We start from the raw sequence: 15,985 nt of genomic DNA, 5'->3' as shown, positions 1-15,985 counted from the left end.
GGGACAGCTGACCCCAACTGACCCAAGGGATGTTCCACACCGTATGGCGTCATGCTCAGCATATAAAGCTGGGGAAAGAAGAAGGAAGGGGGGGACGTTCAGAGCGATGGTGTTTGTCTTCCCAAGTCACCGTGACGCGTGATGGAGCCCTGCTTTCCTGGAGATGACTGAACACCTGCCTGCTGATGGGCAGTAGTGGATGAATTCCTTGTTTTGTTTTGCTTGTGTGCGCGGCTTTTGCTTTACCTATTAAGCTGTCTTTATCTTAACCCATGAGTTTTTCTCACTTTTACCCTTCTGATTCATCCCACCATCCCACCAGGGGGGAGTGAGCGAGCAGCTGGGTGGTGCTTGGTTGCCAGCTGGGGTTAAACTGCGACAGCTTATCTGGGCTTTTGGGTCTGTTTCCATTCAGCCTGATCTGCTACATTCTCTTGCTCCCTTCTTTTCTTGCCATCTTTCTACTTTTGTGATTTTACTTTTTTACTTTTTTTTTGATGGATTATCTGCCAGTATCCACTTTGCCAATCCTCTAAATAACCAAACAAAGGCATGGAGGGAAAGGGGGTCTGAGTAGCACTGTACCTTCTGACTCTGAATGTGAGTGGTAGAGAATCTTCCACCCCTTAGGACCATGGAGCAGGCATCTTATTTGCTCACTGCTGATCATTCTTCACCACTATCCACTTTGCTTAAATAGGGAACCTGTTTAAGGTTCTACAGGGGATGGTCCCTTGGGGAAGCAGGAAAATGAATGCTTTGAGGTGAAGGATGTGCCACTATTATGTGCCAGAAGGAAGGGAGTAATAACCTTTCTAGTGTTATTAACAGAGCAGCTATATGGACTGCATGTTTTTTTTTTTTTAAACAATCTTGATGGAAGGTAGAGAATCTTCCACCCCTTAGGACCATGGAGCAGGCATCTTATTTGCTCACTGCTGATCATTCTTCACCACTATCCACTTTGCTTAAATAGGGAACCTGTTTAAGGTTCTACAGGGGATGGTCCCTTGGGGAAGCAGGAAAATGAATGCTTTGAGGTGAAGGATGTGCCACTATTATGTGCCAGAAGGAAGGGAGTAATAACCTTTCTAGTATTATTAACAGAGCAGCTATATGGACTGCATGTTTTTTTTTTTTTTCAACTAATCCTGGATGCAAATGACTGTAGAGCTTGTGTTGTCTTTCCCTGCCAGAAGTAAAGGCTTGTGTTTCCAGCTAATTCAGCTCATTCTTGTAAAGCAGGAATTAATGAAACTGCAAAAAATTGTAGAGTTCATTTGAGAGATGATGGTTCCTTTCTTGACTGCTGCTCGTCTAATGCTCTTTGCAGGATGTTCTTTCAGGGCAGTTCAGACCAACCTGAGTAGTGGTGGCTGCCATTCTGCCTTGCCCCTGGCTGTGCAGTCCCACCCTCTCTGAAGTGTTCACACTGATATTTGTGTGATCCCACAGCGGCATGAAGGAATGGAGCTGCCTAAAAATGAAGCCTTTTTGAGTTTTGGGTCACTTTGCTGGCTGAGTGGCTTAGTGTCTGGTCTCATCAGCACCAGTCCAGACACAAGAGGGCTGACAGGCAGTTCCTTCTGGGATCAAGCCCACTAGATCACATATTGGATCAGCTTATGCTACTCTGTACCTTTTCCCTTGCCCTGGAGAGAAGAGGCTGCTTGGCAAGCTGCTCTACCATTTTTCTAAATGTGGTTTTAAACTGCAGTCGAAGGACTGGGTATCATTGCCTTAGGCTCCCATTCAACTTGGTAGAGACCAAGTGTGCTAGGGAAGGGAAAGGACAAAGGACATTGGCAAGGGAGCAGAAGTACAAACTAAAGCCTGTGAAAAGTTGGGAGCTAAGCTTAGACCCAGGCAGCCACGCACAGCTTGAGGCCTGGTGCCTACTGCTTCTGGAGGCCCTGGGCAGGTGTTGGCAATAGAGCACTCAAAAGTGATCTTGGATGCTTCACACTGTCTTACAGCTGGAGTCAGAGCGCTCCTGGTGACAGGAGCTTTGGAAAGAAAAAAGAAAGGCTATTAAAATGCTCAAAGAGCAGCCGGTTTAGCTCCCTAGGCAGAGCATCCCTTTATTCTGCAATGCTGGTCTTGCAACACGCACACACACACAAGGAATCATTTTCTTCCTACGCTCTGCAGAAAGCCAAACCACCTCTTCCTTACTGACATATGCCAATACTCATCTCCCGCTTTTACCCTTCTCCTCCTCCTGCATCACACATGTTCCAGTCCTTCCTGGGGCTCTCACCCACACATGCTGCAGGCCTCTGCTGTCACCACATCGGATGAGCTCTTTCCTCGGCACACAAGTCAGGAGACAGCCTTTTGTACAGCTGTAGTTCTGGATGAGTAGATTTTTAAATTCCACTTTTTGTAATGTGTCTTAGACAAGCTGGTCTTCTGCCACACTTTCTGGAGTTAAACAGTACGTGACAGCAGCAGGATTTATCATATGTAAACAGCACAAAAACACTGTAGGATGAATAGATGAGCATACAGGTAGTCGTGAGGTTGGTAGCAGAGGAGGGGGAGATGCTCACTGACAGAGGTAAGAGGAGGAGGACAGCAACAGGCAATCCAAAGAGGATATCCAAGCGCTGAAGGACGTACAGGGAGAGCTCTTTTGTCCAAAGCACTGAGGTGGGTGTGAGAAGAAGCACATGAAAACATGCAAAGGAAAGCAGAGCCTAGAAGGGAGACTTGGGACTTACATTGCACCAGTACAGGAGCTTTGCAAGAGCCACTGAAGGTAACAGTCAGCCCAGGCCCTGTTTGAGAGATTAAAGATGATCCTAATTCACTCCATTGTGATACAAAGTAGAAGTTTTGCCCCAGGCCTCCTGGAACATCTTTCTATGAGCTGAGCTGAGCTCCTGTGCTGGACACCTGACAGTCTTGGGGCTGTCTGTAGAAGAAAGGGGGTCACTGCCACTGTACTGCCACTCTGATCCTAAACTTATGTTTTCTTGGATGTTTATGTGGTGTTTCTGTAGTCTATATGTCATTTCAGGGTATTTTAGGAAACCTTTAGCACCTTTGGTAACCTTAGCAGAGTAACTTTGGAAACAAGGTAGAGAGATGGTTTCCCACATGTAGGCTATTGTATGTCATGTACAGCAGGATCACCCAGCCAAAAGACCTCATGTTTCAGGAGATCTTGTTTAACAGGAGGCCACCAAAGGAATAGCTGTTGCTGGCCCTGGGTGGGGGGAGTTGACCAAAGTGGGCTTTGGTTCCCAAACTGCTAGAGAAGGCCCGTGGACCTGAGGTTGCACAGGCATCTGACCGGCACAAGTCCTGTCTGAGGGGGTTGCTGGCTCCCCCAGCGTGGGGCAGGATGGGCTGACTCATGTCAGGAGGTCCAGGAAGGTGCCCTGTGCTCACTCACTGTGGGGTTTGGCAGGGATCTGGTAAGCCAGTTGGGAAATCCTTTTATTGTTTACCTCTGACCTGCTGAACCCTCCCAGCAAGATGAATCATTTGCAACAAAGGATGTGGCCCTTTGCTGGAAGCGCTCCTCCTCTGCTCCACTGATGCTGAGCAGCCTGGGGCATGCCTGTTGCGTCCAGCCCTAACGAAAGTCCTGTTTTCCAAGAGAAGCTGGTAGTTAGATCTAATATCAAGCTCCACACCCTTGTGAGGAGAGATTTCCTAACTTGATCCACAAATGTTTTCTCCTGTCCTCTCCTCCCCAGATACTTGATTGCTTTTGTGGCAGTTTATCCCTGCTGCTTGCTGAAGGGAGACCTTCCCAACTAGCTCGTGAGCGAGAACATATGAAGTATGAAAGGTCTGGGAAGCTGAGTGTTTTCCTCTGAGTGGCTGACTGGAATACATCCCTTTCACCTCTTTACTTCTGTTCCAGTCAAGCTTAGGAAATACAGCCTTGTCTTCTTCCTATCCAGCTCTCTTTCTGGGAGATCATGCTGCCAAAGACTTTTTGCTGCCTCATGGTAGCCCTGTCTCATGTCAGTCAGGGTATTTTGTACTCAGGACATTCTAGTAGTCCTTCACAGTCCTCCAACAGCTCTCATGGGCCTGTGCCCTCCATTGCATGTGAAGAAACACATTGCTGGCCATGTTGTGGGTCTGTCTCTGCCACCAGAGATGTCTTCCCAGGATGGGGTGCTGAGTCTGTGCTCTGGACTAGCCTGGGGTATTTTTCAGCTAGGAACTCTTGGCAGGGAGCTGGGCTGGGGTCTTGGTTGATCTCACGCTGCCAGTGTCTGGCAGAGGGGGACAGAAGGCCAGGTCAGGAAGGGACAGTGCCACATCCTGCTGGGTAGCAGAGATGAGTGAGCTGTGAGAACATCTTTACACCTATGAACAATGAGCAGAGGTTGAGCTGCCAACAAGCAGCTATTCTCATTGCCCCAGAGGAGCTGAGCTGATTTGTAGCATAATTAATATGCATCAGATCTAGAAACCTGAGATCAGGGTTTTGGCTTGCTCAGAAAATATCTTTCCCTGCTTCAGTATTGCTCCCAAATGAAATTCTTTGCAGCTGTGGAGAGTGTTTTTGCTACTGACAACATACCTCCTCATTTTTATGTATTTATTTTTAAAGCTCGATGTTTCTAGTTTCCTACCTTGGGTTTGTTCGCCAGGCAGGAGGGGGAGGCATGCACAAGTGTGCATCAGCAGCAGAGACATTAATGCAGGCAGGCGTTCTCTCCAAAACCACTGAGGAGAAGCCAGGAGGATCACGCCCACCTAAAAATAAACATTAACATATGTACAGGCCTTTCTGAGCCTGAATCACTGCTGGATACCAGATCTCCACAGACTCCTGCCCAGAGATGGTGCAACAGTCTGCTAGGGAGCAGCCTTGCTTCCTGGCACTATGGGAAAGATGCAGCTTTTGCTGCTGCTCACAGATTTCTAGGACCTTTGTGTAATGGAAGGCAGCACCAAGGTGAGATGCTGACACTCCTATGTGTGGTTTAACAGCTAGCTGTGGTGCTAATGCAGCAGCAGACAGGAAAATGCAGACTCTTAGTCTGTGTCAGGAAGTCTAGGGTGCCGTAGGACAGAGTGTGGAAACACGAATTAGGTCTGCAAGGGCATTTCTCTGCCTTGTGTTCCTTGCCATGATGCCTGCTGGGCTCAGGACTGATGTGGTTTGTTTTCTTTTGGAGAGCCAAGATGGGAAGAATGGTAGGCGGAAGGAGAGGCAGCGTGGGGGTTTGCACTCCCACACCCTCTGCAGTAAATGTGTTCAGGGCTTGTTAAGTCATGCAGCAAACAAAACCCATGGGGCATAACCTGAGAAACTGAGGCATCAATTCTGGTTTGGATGTCCTGACCTTGCTCAGGTTAACTGCTTTCCTGTTGCATACTGCTGCATAGCTGAGCACAGCTGCCTCGTGGAAATGGAGAGTTTTCGTGTACACGTTTCCCAGCATGGGGATCACAGAGATACTGCAGATCAGGAGTGAGTCGTACTGACAAGTCCCAAGCATGGGCCTGGAGAAGGCCGACAGTGAGACAGCAGGGCGAGGTGTTGGTTAGGACTGGACAGTGTTAGCAGATCTCGCCTATCCCCAGCCATGGTGCTGTCTAAGCACATATGGTATGTGTAGTGTGTTGCTCATTGGTGTCAGGGGAGCATCCTCTTAGCTGGAATAGCAAGGAAATAGTACGGGTCAGGAAAAAGTACCTTAGCATACCTGTGTGGAGAAGCTGATGGTTCCTGCTTGTACTGGCTGTGAAGCAAGGCAATGCTGACAGTTATACATATTGGTGGGAATAAAATTTGCCCAAAGTTGAATACCCCTGACTTCTGTTTGAAAATCAGTGGGAGATATCTATTCCAGATGTGCACTCAGAGTCCTCTTGATCCTGACATCAGAGCAGAAGGCCTGAGCGCAGAGCAGGGCTCCCTGGAACTAGAAACAGGAATAAAGGCATCAGGGTTGTGCAGTTTCTTTGCATCTTCTAGGTTTGGGGAATGTTTATATGAGGTATAAAAGAGATTTAAATAGGCATGGGGTGGGGGCATATCCAGATGGCCCTATTTAAACACAGGCTGATAAGGGACTACTGAGAAGTTTGCTAGACACACATTTTGTTCAGGAATTATCCCTTAACAGCACTTGTAATAAAGAAGCAGCAATGGCATTCAGCTGTTAATGTTGACAAACTACTGTTGTGAGTGGAGGTGTTCATGGAGGTGTTCGCTCCTCTTTCTCCCTGGTGAAGTAGCTGAAGCTGAATTCAGTGGCTGGGTGACTCCTGAGAAAAGTGGTGTTTGCTGCTCTCTGCTGGTTTGTGAGGGGATGGTGTGCTGTCAGTGATTCTGGCCCTTGGGTATGCAGAAGCTTGTTAATGACTCACAATAAATTACACTTGGGCTCAGGAACAGGTGATGGAGACAAGCCTGAAGTCTGACACAGAACCAAATAATAAAGGAGATGCATGGCCATTTCTGCCTCTGGGACAGAGGGCAGCAGCAGGGAGCAGAGCTTACAGCAAGGAACATTTAATAGCCTTTTTTCTGAATTAGACCAATTTACTGAATTGGCTCTGGTAGGAGTCGTGTCTAAGGAATGTGGTGCCCCAGTGCCAAATCTGGGGCTCATATTGCACTAACTAAAACATTTTTTCTGTTTTCTCACCAGCACCGGCAGTTGCTGAAGGACAGTTTCATGGTGGAGCTGGTTGAGGGGGCTCGCAAGCTACGTCATGTCTTTCTTTTTACTGATCTGTTCCTGTGTGCCAAGCTCAAGAAGCAGATTGGAGGGTGAGGTTTTCCTTCTGGACTACGTGCTTTGCACCTTAGCTTCAGCAGAATCCTGGGTTTAGCCAGCAATTTTAGTTGAATATGCATACTCCAGACCTGGGTAACCATAATCCACAAGATGCAGTTAGACAAGGAATGATCACCAAGGTAGTACTGTCTATTATAAGAGACCTTGGCCAAGTCCTGTTCCCTCAGGAAAGGTTAATTCCTCCTGCCCCTGCCCCGAGCCTTCCTAGGAAAATAAGATGTGCTGTAGCTGCTGGTATTCTGGACAAATGCCATTCATTTTTCCACTTCCCCTTTCTTTTAATAGGTGACATTCTTCACTTTCTTTTGTTACTAAGGTTATTAATTTTGGCCTTGCAGCTACAGTCAGTTAATAGTTCTGCAGAAAAATGGAAAAGGTACAATAAACAGACTGTGTCAACCCCAAAGTGCAGCTATACAAACAGTTTTGTTGACATTTTTCACAAATGAGGGGGGAGGAACCTTTACCGACATACCTGTCTGAAACAGGGCTTCTCTTCATTTGGTAAATGTTCTGCTCAGGGAGATTCCTCTCATCTTCTTGCCTTCCTCAAGCAAAAAGTTGTCCCTGCCCATTTTGAAGCACATGCTTGTGAGGAATGAACCTTCAAAAGAGTGGGACATTCCCAAGAGTGGATGTTCCTGGCAGTAGAGGTGGAGAGGGAATAAATCACATGAAACATTAAAAAAGTGAACTGGTTATCCTGGTGAAATCACTGGAGAATGGCAGTTACGAGCGGTAGTTTCTTTCTTCTGGTTGGATTACACAGAGGTTTATACATATTGGCTCACCCACCCCACTTGGCCCTCCTAGCTTAGGCAGGAGAGACCGGGGTTTAGATCATAGGTAGCAGCCAGGTCAGAGGCATGGCACGGCTTTTGAACTTTGCCTCTACAGAGGCTTCAAAGGGAGAACACGCAGGACTGAAAGGGTTTGCAAAAGATAGTTGTGGTTTCTTAGGATGAAAAGAACTAGATAACAAAACAAGTTGCCTTATTATGTGCTGTACTGGCTATTGGCCCTTCTAGGCTTTCTTGCTGGAAAGCAGCCCTTTACCAGACTTTTTCCACATGGGAGTCACAGTGAAGTTGTGCCCATTTCTGTATCTTATGCACTATAGCAGGGAAGGGCTTGTGGGAAGGGGGAGTGGGTGTTGCCAGACACGGGTAATAGTAAAAGGTTTGGACCTTCTGTCTTTCAGAAAAAGCCAGCAATATGACTGCAAATGGTACATCCCGCTCACTGACCTTAGTTTCCAAATGGTAGATGAGTCTGAGGCAGTGCCCAATATCCCACTGGTACCTGATGAGGAACTGGATGCCATGAAGATCAAGATATCCCAGATCAAGAATGACATCCAGCGTGAAAAGGTAAAAGGGGTTGAGCACTCCATGCTAAGTACAGGCTCAGTGTCTCTGCTGAGACGAGGTGCTGATAGAAGCAGCATTCCCAGAGCTGCACATGGTTTAGCATGGGGAGTCATGCTAAAACAGACTGTTCAGCAGAGGCTTGTGGTGGAGCTCTGTTATCAGTGATATCTACATGCTCTGCAGCCCATCGTTGCTCATGCTAGTGCATGGCTTGAATGATGGTGTCCTGTGAGCAGGCAGAAACAAAAAGATCCTGTAGTTGTACCCAGTAGCTCCTCTATTTGCATGAGACTGCCTGTGACTGCTATCCCTGAACATCCATGTGGAGGGCGGGGCTCTTATGCTGTGGACATGAGAAGGACTAGGAGTGTGGCATGCCAATTTCTGGCTGTTAAAGTATGATCCTGCAAGTGATTTTGGTCAGAAGTCATGTACTTCTGAATTTTTGCAGGCTCAGTTATGCTTTTGAAGCTTTTTCTGACTTTACCCGTGTCAAAGCACCAGCACATATGAAGAACACCACTTATGCTGACTGGACAGTCTGACACAGATATGGTGTCTCTGGCCCAGGCTTCTCTTTGCTTGCAAGACATGTTTTCTCAGAGGTGTTAGACTCCAAACCTTCCTGGAACCCAAAAGAGAAATAAGAGTTTGAAAACTGAAAGCCTGCTGGTGTTTAGAACAGGATATGAATAATATTGCTTGTACCATGAGAAGACTATCCCCTGCACTTCAAAAGAACATGCTTCTGCCTCTCTGTCCTGGCTGGCTTTCAGAGAGGGCTTCCTGGAAAAAGTAAGATATTAGGAGGAACACTGTGTGGAAGCCTCTTACTCACAAGGTGCAGGTGTCTAAGATAACGTGCTTCGGTGCATCAGTGCCAAACAATATACACGGCTGGGTTTGGGACTTTCTGGGTTTTATCCCAGAAAAACCTTGGTTTTAGCTGACCTCTGTTGAAAATGGATTGGTGGGTGGGAGAGAATTTTGGCAACAGAGTTCTGGGCAGCTTCTAGAGAAGTTCATTACAGTCTCCTTAGTTAAGGATGCTTGTGGAGGACCTGGCAGTGCTATGGCTGCCCAGTGACGTGATGCTGCTGCAGCCTCTGGAACAGAAAGTAAAGGCTATAGCTGGGACAGTGGCCACGCACCTCTGCACCTCCGTCTGGGGCAGCTGGAATTGGGGAACAGAGCCAAGTCTGAGTGTAGAGATACTGCAGGTAACATTTTCCTGAGCCACTGGGAGCCCTGTGGATCCTGTTGACAGCATTTCTCCTGCCTGGGGCCATTTGGCTGCTCACAGAGGGAAGGGACTGTGGGTCTTAAAATGTCTGTCAGTGTAAATGGGGGCAGACGTCAGAGAATGATATGTGTCCTCTGTCTCCCTCTCTCCCCCACTCTTCAGAGGGCCAATAAAGGCAGCAAGGTCATTGAGCGGTTGAAAAAGAAGCTCTCAGAGCAGGAATCCCTTCTACTGCTGATGTCTCCCAACATGGCCTTCCGGGTACACAATCGCAATGGCAAGGTGAGTGGCTCTTCTGGTCTCCCTCAGTGTACAAGACAGAGGTCAAGGGTGGGTGTGTGTTTGTATATGCTGTTGTACAAAGTGGTCTTCATGCCCTCTGTTGTCTGGCCTGAAGGCACTTTCGAAGCAGCAGACACCTAACCCTTGCTACACCAACGGTTATGATGACATCTTGTAAGGCTATGATTAATTTGTATGCAACTTTGGCATTTAAAAAGTAACATTAGAAATTAGTCCACTACCTCAGCACCTGCCCTGGCAGAGCAACAGGAATGGCTCTCTTCACCTAAGATAAAGCTCTGCAGCAGCTGCCTTCTAGAATTCCTTTCAAATTCAAGGCTTAGCACACTCAGGGCTGTCTCCTCAGGACTGTGTGCTGCGCTTGGCACCAAGGGTGCTGAATGGTTGTGAATAATCTCCTTTAGCGCTGTGGGATGCTCAATGTGCCAGAGGTATCCCTTGCTCTGGCAGTGCTGTAACTTGTCACTGCGGCCTTTCCACACACATGGTAAAGGATTCTTACAAGATCCTGTTACTACTCAGTGAAAATTCACAAGCTGGTCACTGCTTCCTCAGCTTGCATCAGTGTCTAGGCCTGTGGTAGAGGCTTTTGGGTTTCCTGGTGCAACTGTTATGAGGAATAGCACAGAGCTGCCATGGGACCTCATGCTGCCAGGGATGCAGCTGCTGTTTGCAGGGTGAAGCTCTATGAAAGCTCTGACTGCAGGAGTCCATGTTGGTACCGCTGGCACATTGCTGAGAGGGCGCATTGCCAGAGTCCTGCCTGTCACTGACAAAGCTGTGATGTAGGGCAACTGGCAGCAGTACTAGAAGGACAGTGTATCCAATAATTTCCACTGGAGGAGGGTGGGACAGGCCTGTTCTCAGGAGTCGGTCAGACTAATGCATACCCTATTTTCTTCTGTTTTCCTGGGTAGAGTTACACGTTCCTCATTTCATCGGACTATGAAAGGGCAGAGTGGAGGGAGAACATCCGGGAGCAGCAGAAGAAATGTGAGTGTCCCTCAGCTGGGCATTGGTACAAATACTGTGATCTTATTAGAGAGCAGGATTCCAGAGGATGAGGCGTGGGGCAGGGTTCCAGGCGAAGAGAGGGATGTGCATTGGAATCCACAGCACAACGTGGATGTCTTCTGTCTCTGCACATCTGAGCCTGTCTGGGGGACTTTTGCTTGCAGTAACATGTAGGGAATGTGTAGGGAGAGCACTTCGTAAGTCTGTGGAGAGATTCTCCCATTTACCCTAGAGATCAGAGCTCTGTGCAGTTCCACGTAGAGGGAACAGCTGTACCCTTTTACCTGGCTCCAGTCCAAAGAAACTTACTTACTTTTTTGGCATGGGTGTTTTTTGGCTTTGCACGAAAATAAGAGCCCCCCTTGTTTCCTGTGAACCATCCTGAGACTTTTTACTCCAAAGAGCAACTAAATATGCCCTCAATAGAACTGGGCTGCAGCAGCAGTACAGACCTGAGCACCATGGTACTGTTGCTGAGCATTGCCCAGGGAGCAATGGTCCTATGTATGCCCAGAATGAGGGAGCGTGCATCTAGCCTCTGCTTTGAATTTTAATTCCTCCTTCTTTGAATCTTCTTGGCAGGCTTTAAAAGCTTCTCTCTCACGTCGGTGGAGCTCCAGATGCTGACAAACTCCTGTGTGAAGCTTCAGACAGTCCACAACATTCCCCTCACTATCAATAAGGAAGGTGAGACCTTTGGTTTATGCTTTCACATGGTGCAGCTGCAGTGAAAACCTGCCTGTGCCTGCCTTTGTTCGTTTCCCCTAGAACTGCTCCTACTGTTTCTTTTTGCTACAGGCTTCAACCTGGTGATGAGTTACAAACTGAGAGTTCCTTTAAAGCAAAAGCTGAGACCCAACTTGTGCAGTTTAGTTGAAGTAGATGATAGTGTACAAAAAGAGAGCAGCAGGAACAAGAACAATCTGTCATCCCAATGTTACTTGCTGCAACAATAAAAATACAAGCTCCAAATTATATGACTGCATCTAAATTAGTAAAATATTCCTGGACATCCTTCAGAATATATCCATTGACTATTAAATGGTCTTTACCTGCAGCCATCATGCTAGGGATTGGAGTGCCTGTTGGAGTCCTAGCCTGGGACAACTTTGAACTATGCCTGGGAATCCTTTGGAAGAACATTAGTTGGCCAAAATTGTGTTGGAGACCATCCTAAATTACTGTTTAATCTGCTAGTATAGACTTAGCCTCTATATTTTACTCTTGCTCCTTTGAATTTCTTCCATGCTGTCTTGCTGACCCTAGAAATGTCATTGTAAAAGCCACCCGTTGCCAGAAGGTATTACAGGTGAAACCGACACTGAACCTGGAACAGTCTCTTCTTTTGCTGAAATGGCTAGATTACATGCTCCTGCTATCCTTTTTAGGGATAGTTTACCCTCTGCTCGTTAACCTGCGTAATATCAGTCTCATCACTCTGTCTTTCACTCGTCTCCTCTGTGAACATAACAAAATTCATTGGGTTTTTTGTACAGATGATGAATCCCCAGGTCTCTATGGATTCCTGAATGTCATTGTCCACTCTGCCACAGGATTCAAGCAAAGTTCAAGTGAGTTGCAGCTCTGTAATACACAGAGATATTGGTAGGGGTTAGATAATGCAGGTGCTGTGACAGCTGAGCATGGACTGGTTTAGGATTGCAGCATCTGGGATGATGGTGAGGAGGAGAGGTGATTTGGGGAACTGGAAGTGAAATCGGGGCATTGGTGTAAATTTAGGGGAATGCAATTTTTTAATGCTACTATTAACTCTCAGAAAGATAAGGATCAAGCATGCAGCATTATTTTTTAGGCCTAGTCTGTTGGTATTTTTTTTTAAGCAGCGTTTGCTAATTACCCAACAGTTTTAGATACAAGTCAGCCCTCATCCTGAATTCTTTCAACTGTATTTTGTTTTGCAACGAAAGAATGGGAAGCATTCTCTGACATCCAGAATTTTTAGTGTGAAGAAAGAGGTGTTAAAATTCAGGGGAGTGATTTGGCAGAAGGATCGAAAAAGGTGGAAAAAATAGAGGGAAGAGGACACCTGTAGAAATAAACATGCTTCTCAGCCATTGATGAGGATAATCTAGGAAAAGCGGCAAAGCTTACCTAGCCATGTGGCTGGGGATCCTGTACTTGTCTAATCTGCGTGCACAGTCTCAGGAGGAAAGGAGTGAACTGGACATGTACATGCTTTCTGTCAGCCCTCCTCCTGCTGAACCACTGACTTCCCCAATGCTGGCTGACATCACTTACAACGTAATTTACAAATAGGGGCAATGTCTACAGCTCATTACTAGCTCTTCAAAAACACCAGATACCACATAATTAACCACTTTGTGAAGATAATGAGTTTTGATGGCTAGCCCCTAACCTACTCTCTGAGGGATATATACTGATCCTGTTCTCAGTGGAATCGGTTCTGATGTGTTGATGGGGTCCAATATCTACCTGAGGAAGTTTCATTTCTCATTGGTGTACACCTTCTGCTGATTGTGGATTGATTTGGGAAATATTGGATAATAGCATACACCTGACTCTTGATAGAGGTGAAGGGCTTGTCTGTGCTGAGGTCATTTATACAGCTGTGCTGGTACTTTAGCTGTAAAAGGCAACTCTGTGGTCCAGATGATGAGATTTGTGCTGGATAATGTTACTGGTACAAATACAGAGAAGATGCAAATGAAGACGCACTCTGAAAGTGATCAATGCAAGTTAGGAGATTCTAGAAATTTTTTAAAAGTTTCTGTCCCTGTCTCCCCCCCTCAGATTTGTACTGCACATTAGAGGTGGATTCTTTTGGGTATTTCGTGAACAAGGCTAAAACTAGAGTTTACAGAGACACCACGGAGCCCAACTGGAATGAGGTAGGTTGGATTTTTCTTTATGTGACTCATTCCATGTGCCAAACATCAACGTATGATGGGCAGAAAACCCGCAAATGGAAGATCTTGCTGCATGCTCAGCACTTGTGCCGCATATACTGCCTCTCAGAAAACACTTTTATGCCAGGTTCATTTGGCTGTCAGGGCTTGCAGAAGATTTTCTCTTGGGTTAGCTATAGTTAAACAAACATTTTGGTACAAATGAGTCTTGTCCAGCATTTCATCATTTAAACAGATGCATGTTTGATTACTTTTTTAAAGACAGAAGTGAAAATATGTTGAAGGAGGAGGTGGTTTTGTTTACTTGTGAGGGGGAAGAATTAGCTATAGACACTTTGCCTGCTTACAGCCAACTCAAGCCTGCTGGGGAGCAAAATTAAATACAAGGAAGGTGGGCGAGTTTGTTTCTTTGAATGATGCTTTCCTGAAACTCAGTGAAACCTGACTAAGGAGTCAACCATCTTAGTCTCTGATTTGACCACCATATATATATACCAAATATAATTTCAGTTTGCTTTCTAGACCAACTTCATTAGGGAGGAGGTTTTGGTCAGTCCTTAAGTGGTCCCTCCTGATGAGTTTCAAGGAGACTATGCTGATTATTAAGAGACTAGTGTCCTGCTGTGATGTATTCATTACTCTTTCCTTTCCTGGTGCCCTGCAGGAGTTTGAGATTGAGCTGGAAGGCTCACAAACTCTGCGGATTCTGTGCTATGAAAAGTGCTACAACAAAACCAAGCTCACCAAAGAGGATGGAGAGAGCACAGATCGCATAATGGGGAAAGGACAGATCCAGGTAAGACTGTGCTTAACTCATTCCTGCTACCCTTACTGCAAAACATAACAGGACTTTTGAATCCTGGAGTGCACCAGGGAGGGTTTTTTCTGCTTTCTGATTGTCTCAGCATTAGAGATTTTCCTCCAGATAGTGAGGGATACAGTGTGATTCACAGGCAGGAAGTCAGCAGCTTTTTCCCTCTTGCCTTGTCCCCTATGCCTGCTTCAGTACTCTTATGGAATAGATACTTTTTCATGAAAATTTACGTTTTGATCTCTGATTCGCTAATTTGTTAACTTCAAAACTTCCAGCACAGTACATAGGAACTGCACCGTCACTGAGCCCTGGGCACTGTTGAGGATGCTCCATTTGTGACAAAAGAGGAAGCAATGAATATACTGTCCCCTTTGTAAATCACGTGGAAGAAATACTGCCTTCTGTATGTGCTGGAAGTTAATTGATGTGATAGCAAGGCCTTGGAGGACAGGCTTATTGTCCTGATAACTGCCATTAAACATTGTCCGGAGTGTAGTGTCCATGACAACAGGCTGCATCTGAGAGAGATTTCCACTGCTGAGAATCAGCATGGGACACTTTGTCTATGTGGCAAATTTGTAATGCAATAGGGGAGGTGATGAGGTGATTGCAAACGGATGCTGCTCTCAGGGAGCTGCTGTGTGATAAAGCACTAAAGCTCCATGCAGGAGAAATCAGGCCACTCAGTGGAGGATGACATAGAGAGCATATGTTCCCCTTCTTCCAGTTTGTTGCACTATCTGTCCACAGCTTTAGGAGGGTGTTTAAATGCTTGCCCTGAGAACACATTCTTTGTGTTGCGCTGGCTGTTGTATAGAGCAGAGACCCTGCCCAGGTACCTTTTTCTTTCTGGCACACTGAAAAATGCCACCAGTTCTCCTCCATTTGTGCTTGACTCTTCATCGCTCCATGGATGACAGCTTTCTCCAACATTTGAGTGATGGTCACACAGGACAAGGCTATTCGTGGGATTTCAGAAACAGCTCTGATTGAGGGTGGCCTGCAGGATCATATCTCACCTTTACTCTAGAAGGGTTCATTGTCTAAATGAGTTTCATTAGGCCTGTTGCTTTCCCTCCCTTCTTGCAGCCCTGAGGCTGCCATGCCATTTTCAGGGAAAGCTTTTGTTGCCAAATGCATGGTGGGTGTTTGAAAGAAAACTTGTGTACAAATCAATAAATGCTAGTACAGGGTGCCTCCTATGTATATCTCTCAGGCTAACCAGAAATCTGTATGTCCTTTTGCTAACAAAGGCTTATTTTCCGCGGAGCTGAGCAACTACAAAAGAGCAAGTTTTCAGCCCTGAAATGCTGTGGAGATTTGTGTGCTCATTGGAGAACCCTGAAATCACTGACCCTCTAAATTCTTCAAATATTTTGCATAGAATGATTAAAAAACGAATAAAATCTTTTCATTTTCAACAAATTTTTTGTCCACAAGAGTGGGCATTTTTATGCACAGCACTTGTACATTCTGTTAGAACATTTTATACTTAAGTTGATAAGTAAAAATATTATTTGGCGACACTTGAATATTAATTGCTTCTTGATTCTTTTAGAGAAACCTAAATG

The 15,985-nt window shown here is 46.1% G+C and overlaps 1 protein-coding gene across 3 annotated transcripts in view; it reads left to right on the top strand.

The window, feature by feature from the left end:
* BCR (BCR, RhoGEF and GTPase activating protein) overlaps positions 1-15,985 on the top strand; it is a 104,239-nt gene that overhangs the window by 74,927 nt on the left and 13,327 nt on the right. For 2 of the 3 annotated variants that reach the window (XM_009279984.2, XM_009279986.2), the window contains exons 9-16: positions 6,633-6,754; positions 7,984-8,152; positions 9,558-9,677; positions 10,616-10,691; positions 11,295-11,399; positions 12,209-12,283; positions 13,485-13,582; positions 14,265-14,396. In XM_009279984.2, coding sequence (XP_009278259.1) covers positions 6,633-6,754; positions 7,984-8,152; positions 9,558-9,677; positions 10,616-10,691; positions 11,295-11,399; positions 12,209-12,283; positions 13,485-13,582; positions 14,265-14,396 — 897 coding nt within the window. The remainder of the gene's footprint in view (positions 1-6,632; positions 6,755-7,983; positions 8,153-9,557; positions 9,678-10,615; positions 10,692-11,294; positions 11,400-12,208; positions 12,284-13,484; positions 13,583-14,264; positions 14,397-15,985) is intronic. The other variant, XM_019472267.1, reaches the window with a different exon arrangement.

The sequence above is a fragment of the Aptenodytes forsteri genome, unplaced genomic scaffold, assembly GCF_000699145.1.
Source record: "Aptenodytes forsteri isolate BGI_AS27 unplaced genomic scaffold, ASM69914v1 Scaffold323, whole genome shotgun sequence".
NCBI lineage: Eukaryota > Metazoa > Chordata > Aves > Sphenisciformes > Spheniscidae > Aptenodytes > Aptenodytes forsteri.
Note: the sequence above shows the minus strand (reverse complement) of the source record. Positions and strands in the feature narration are given on the sequence as shown.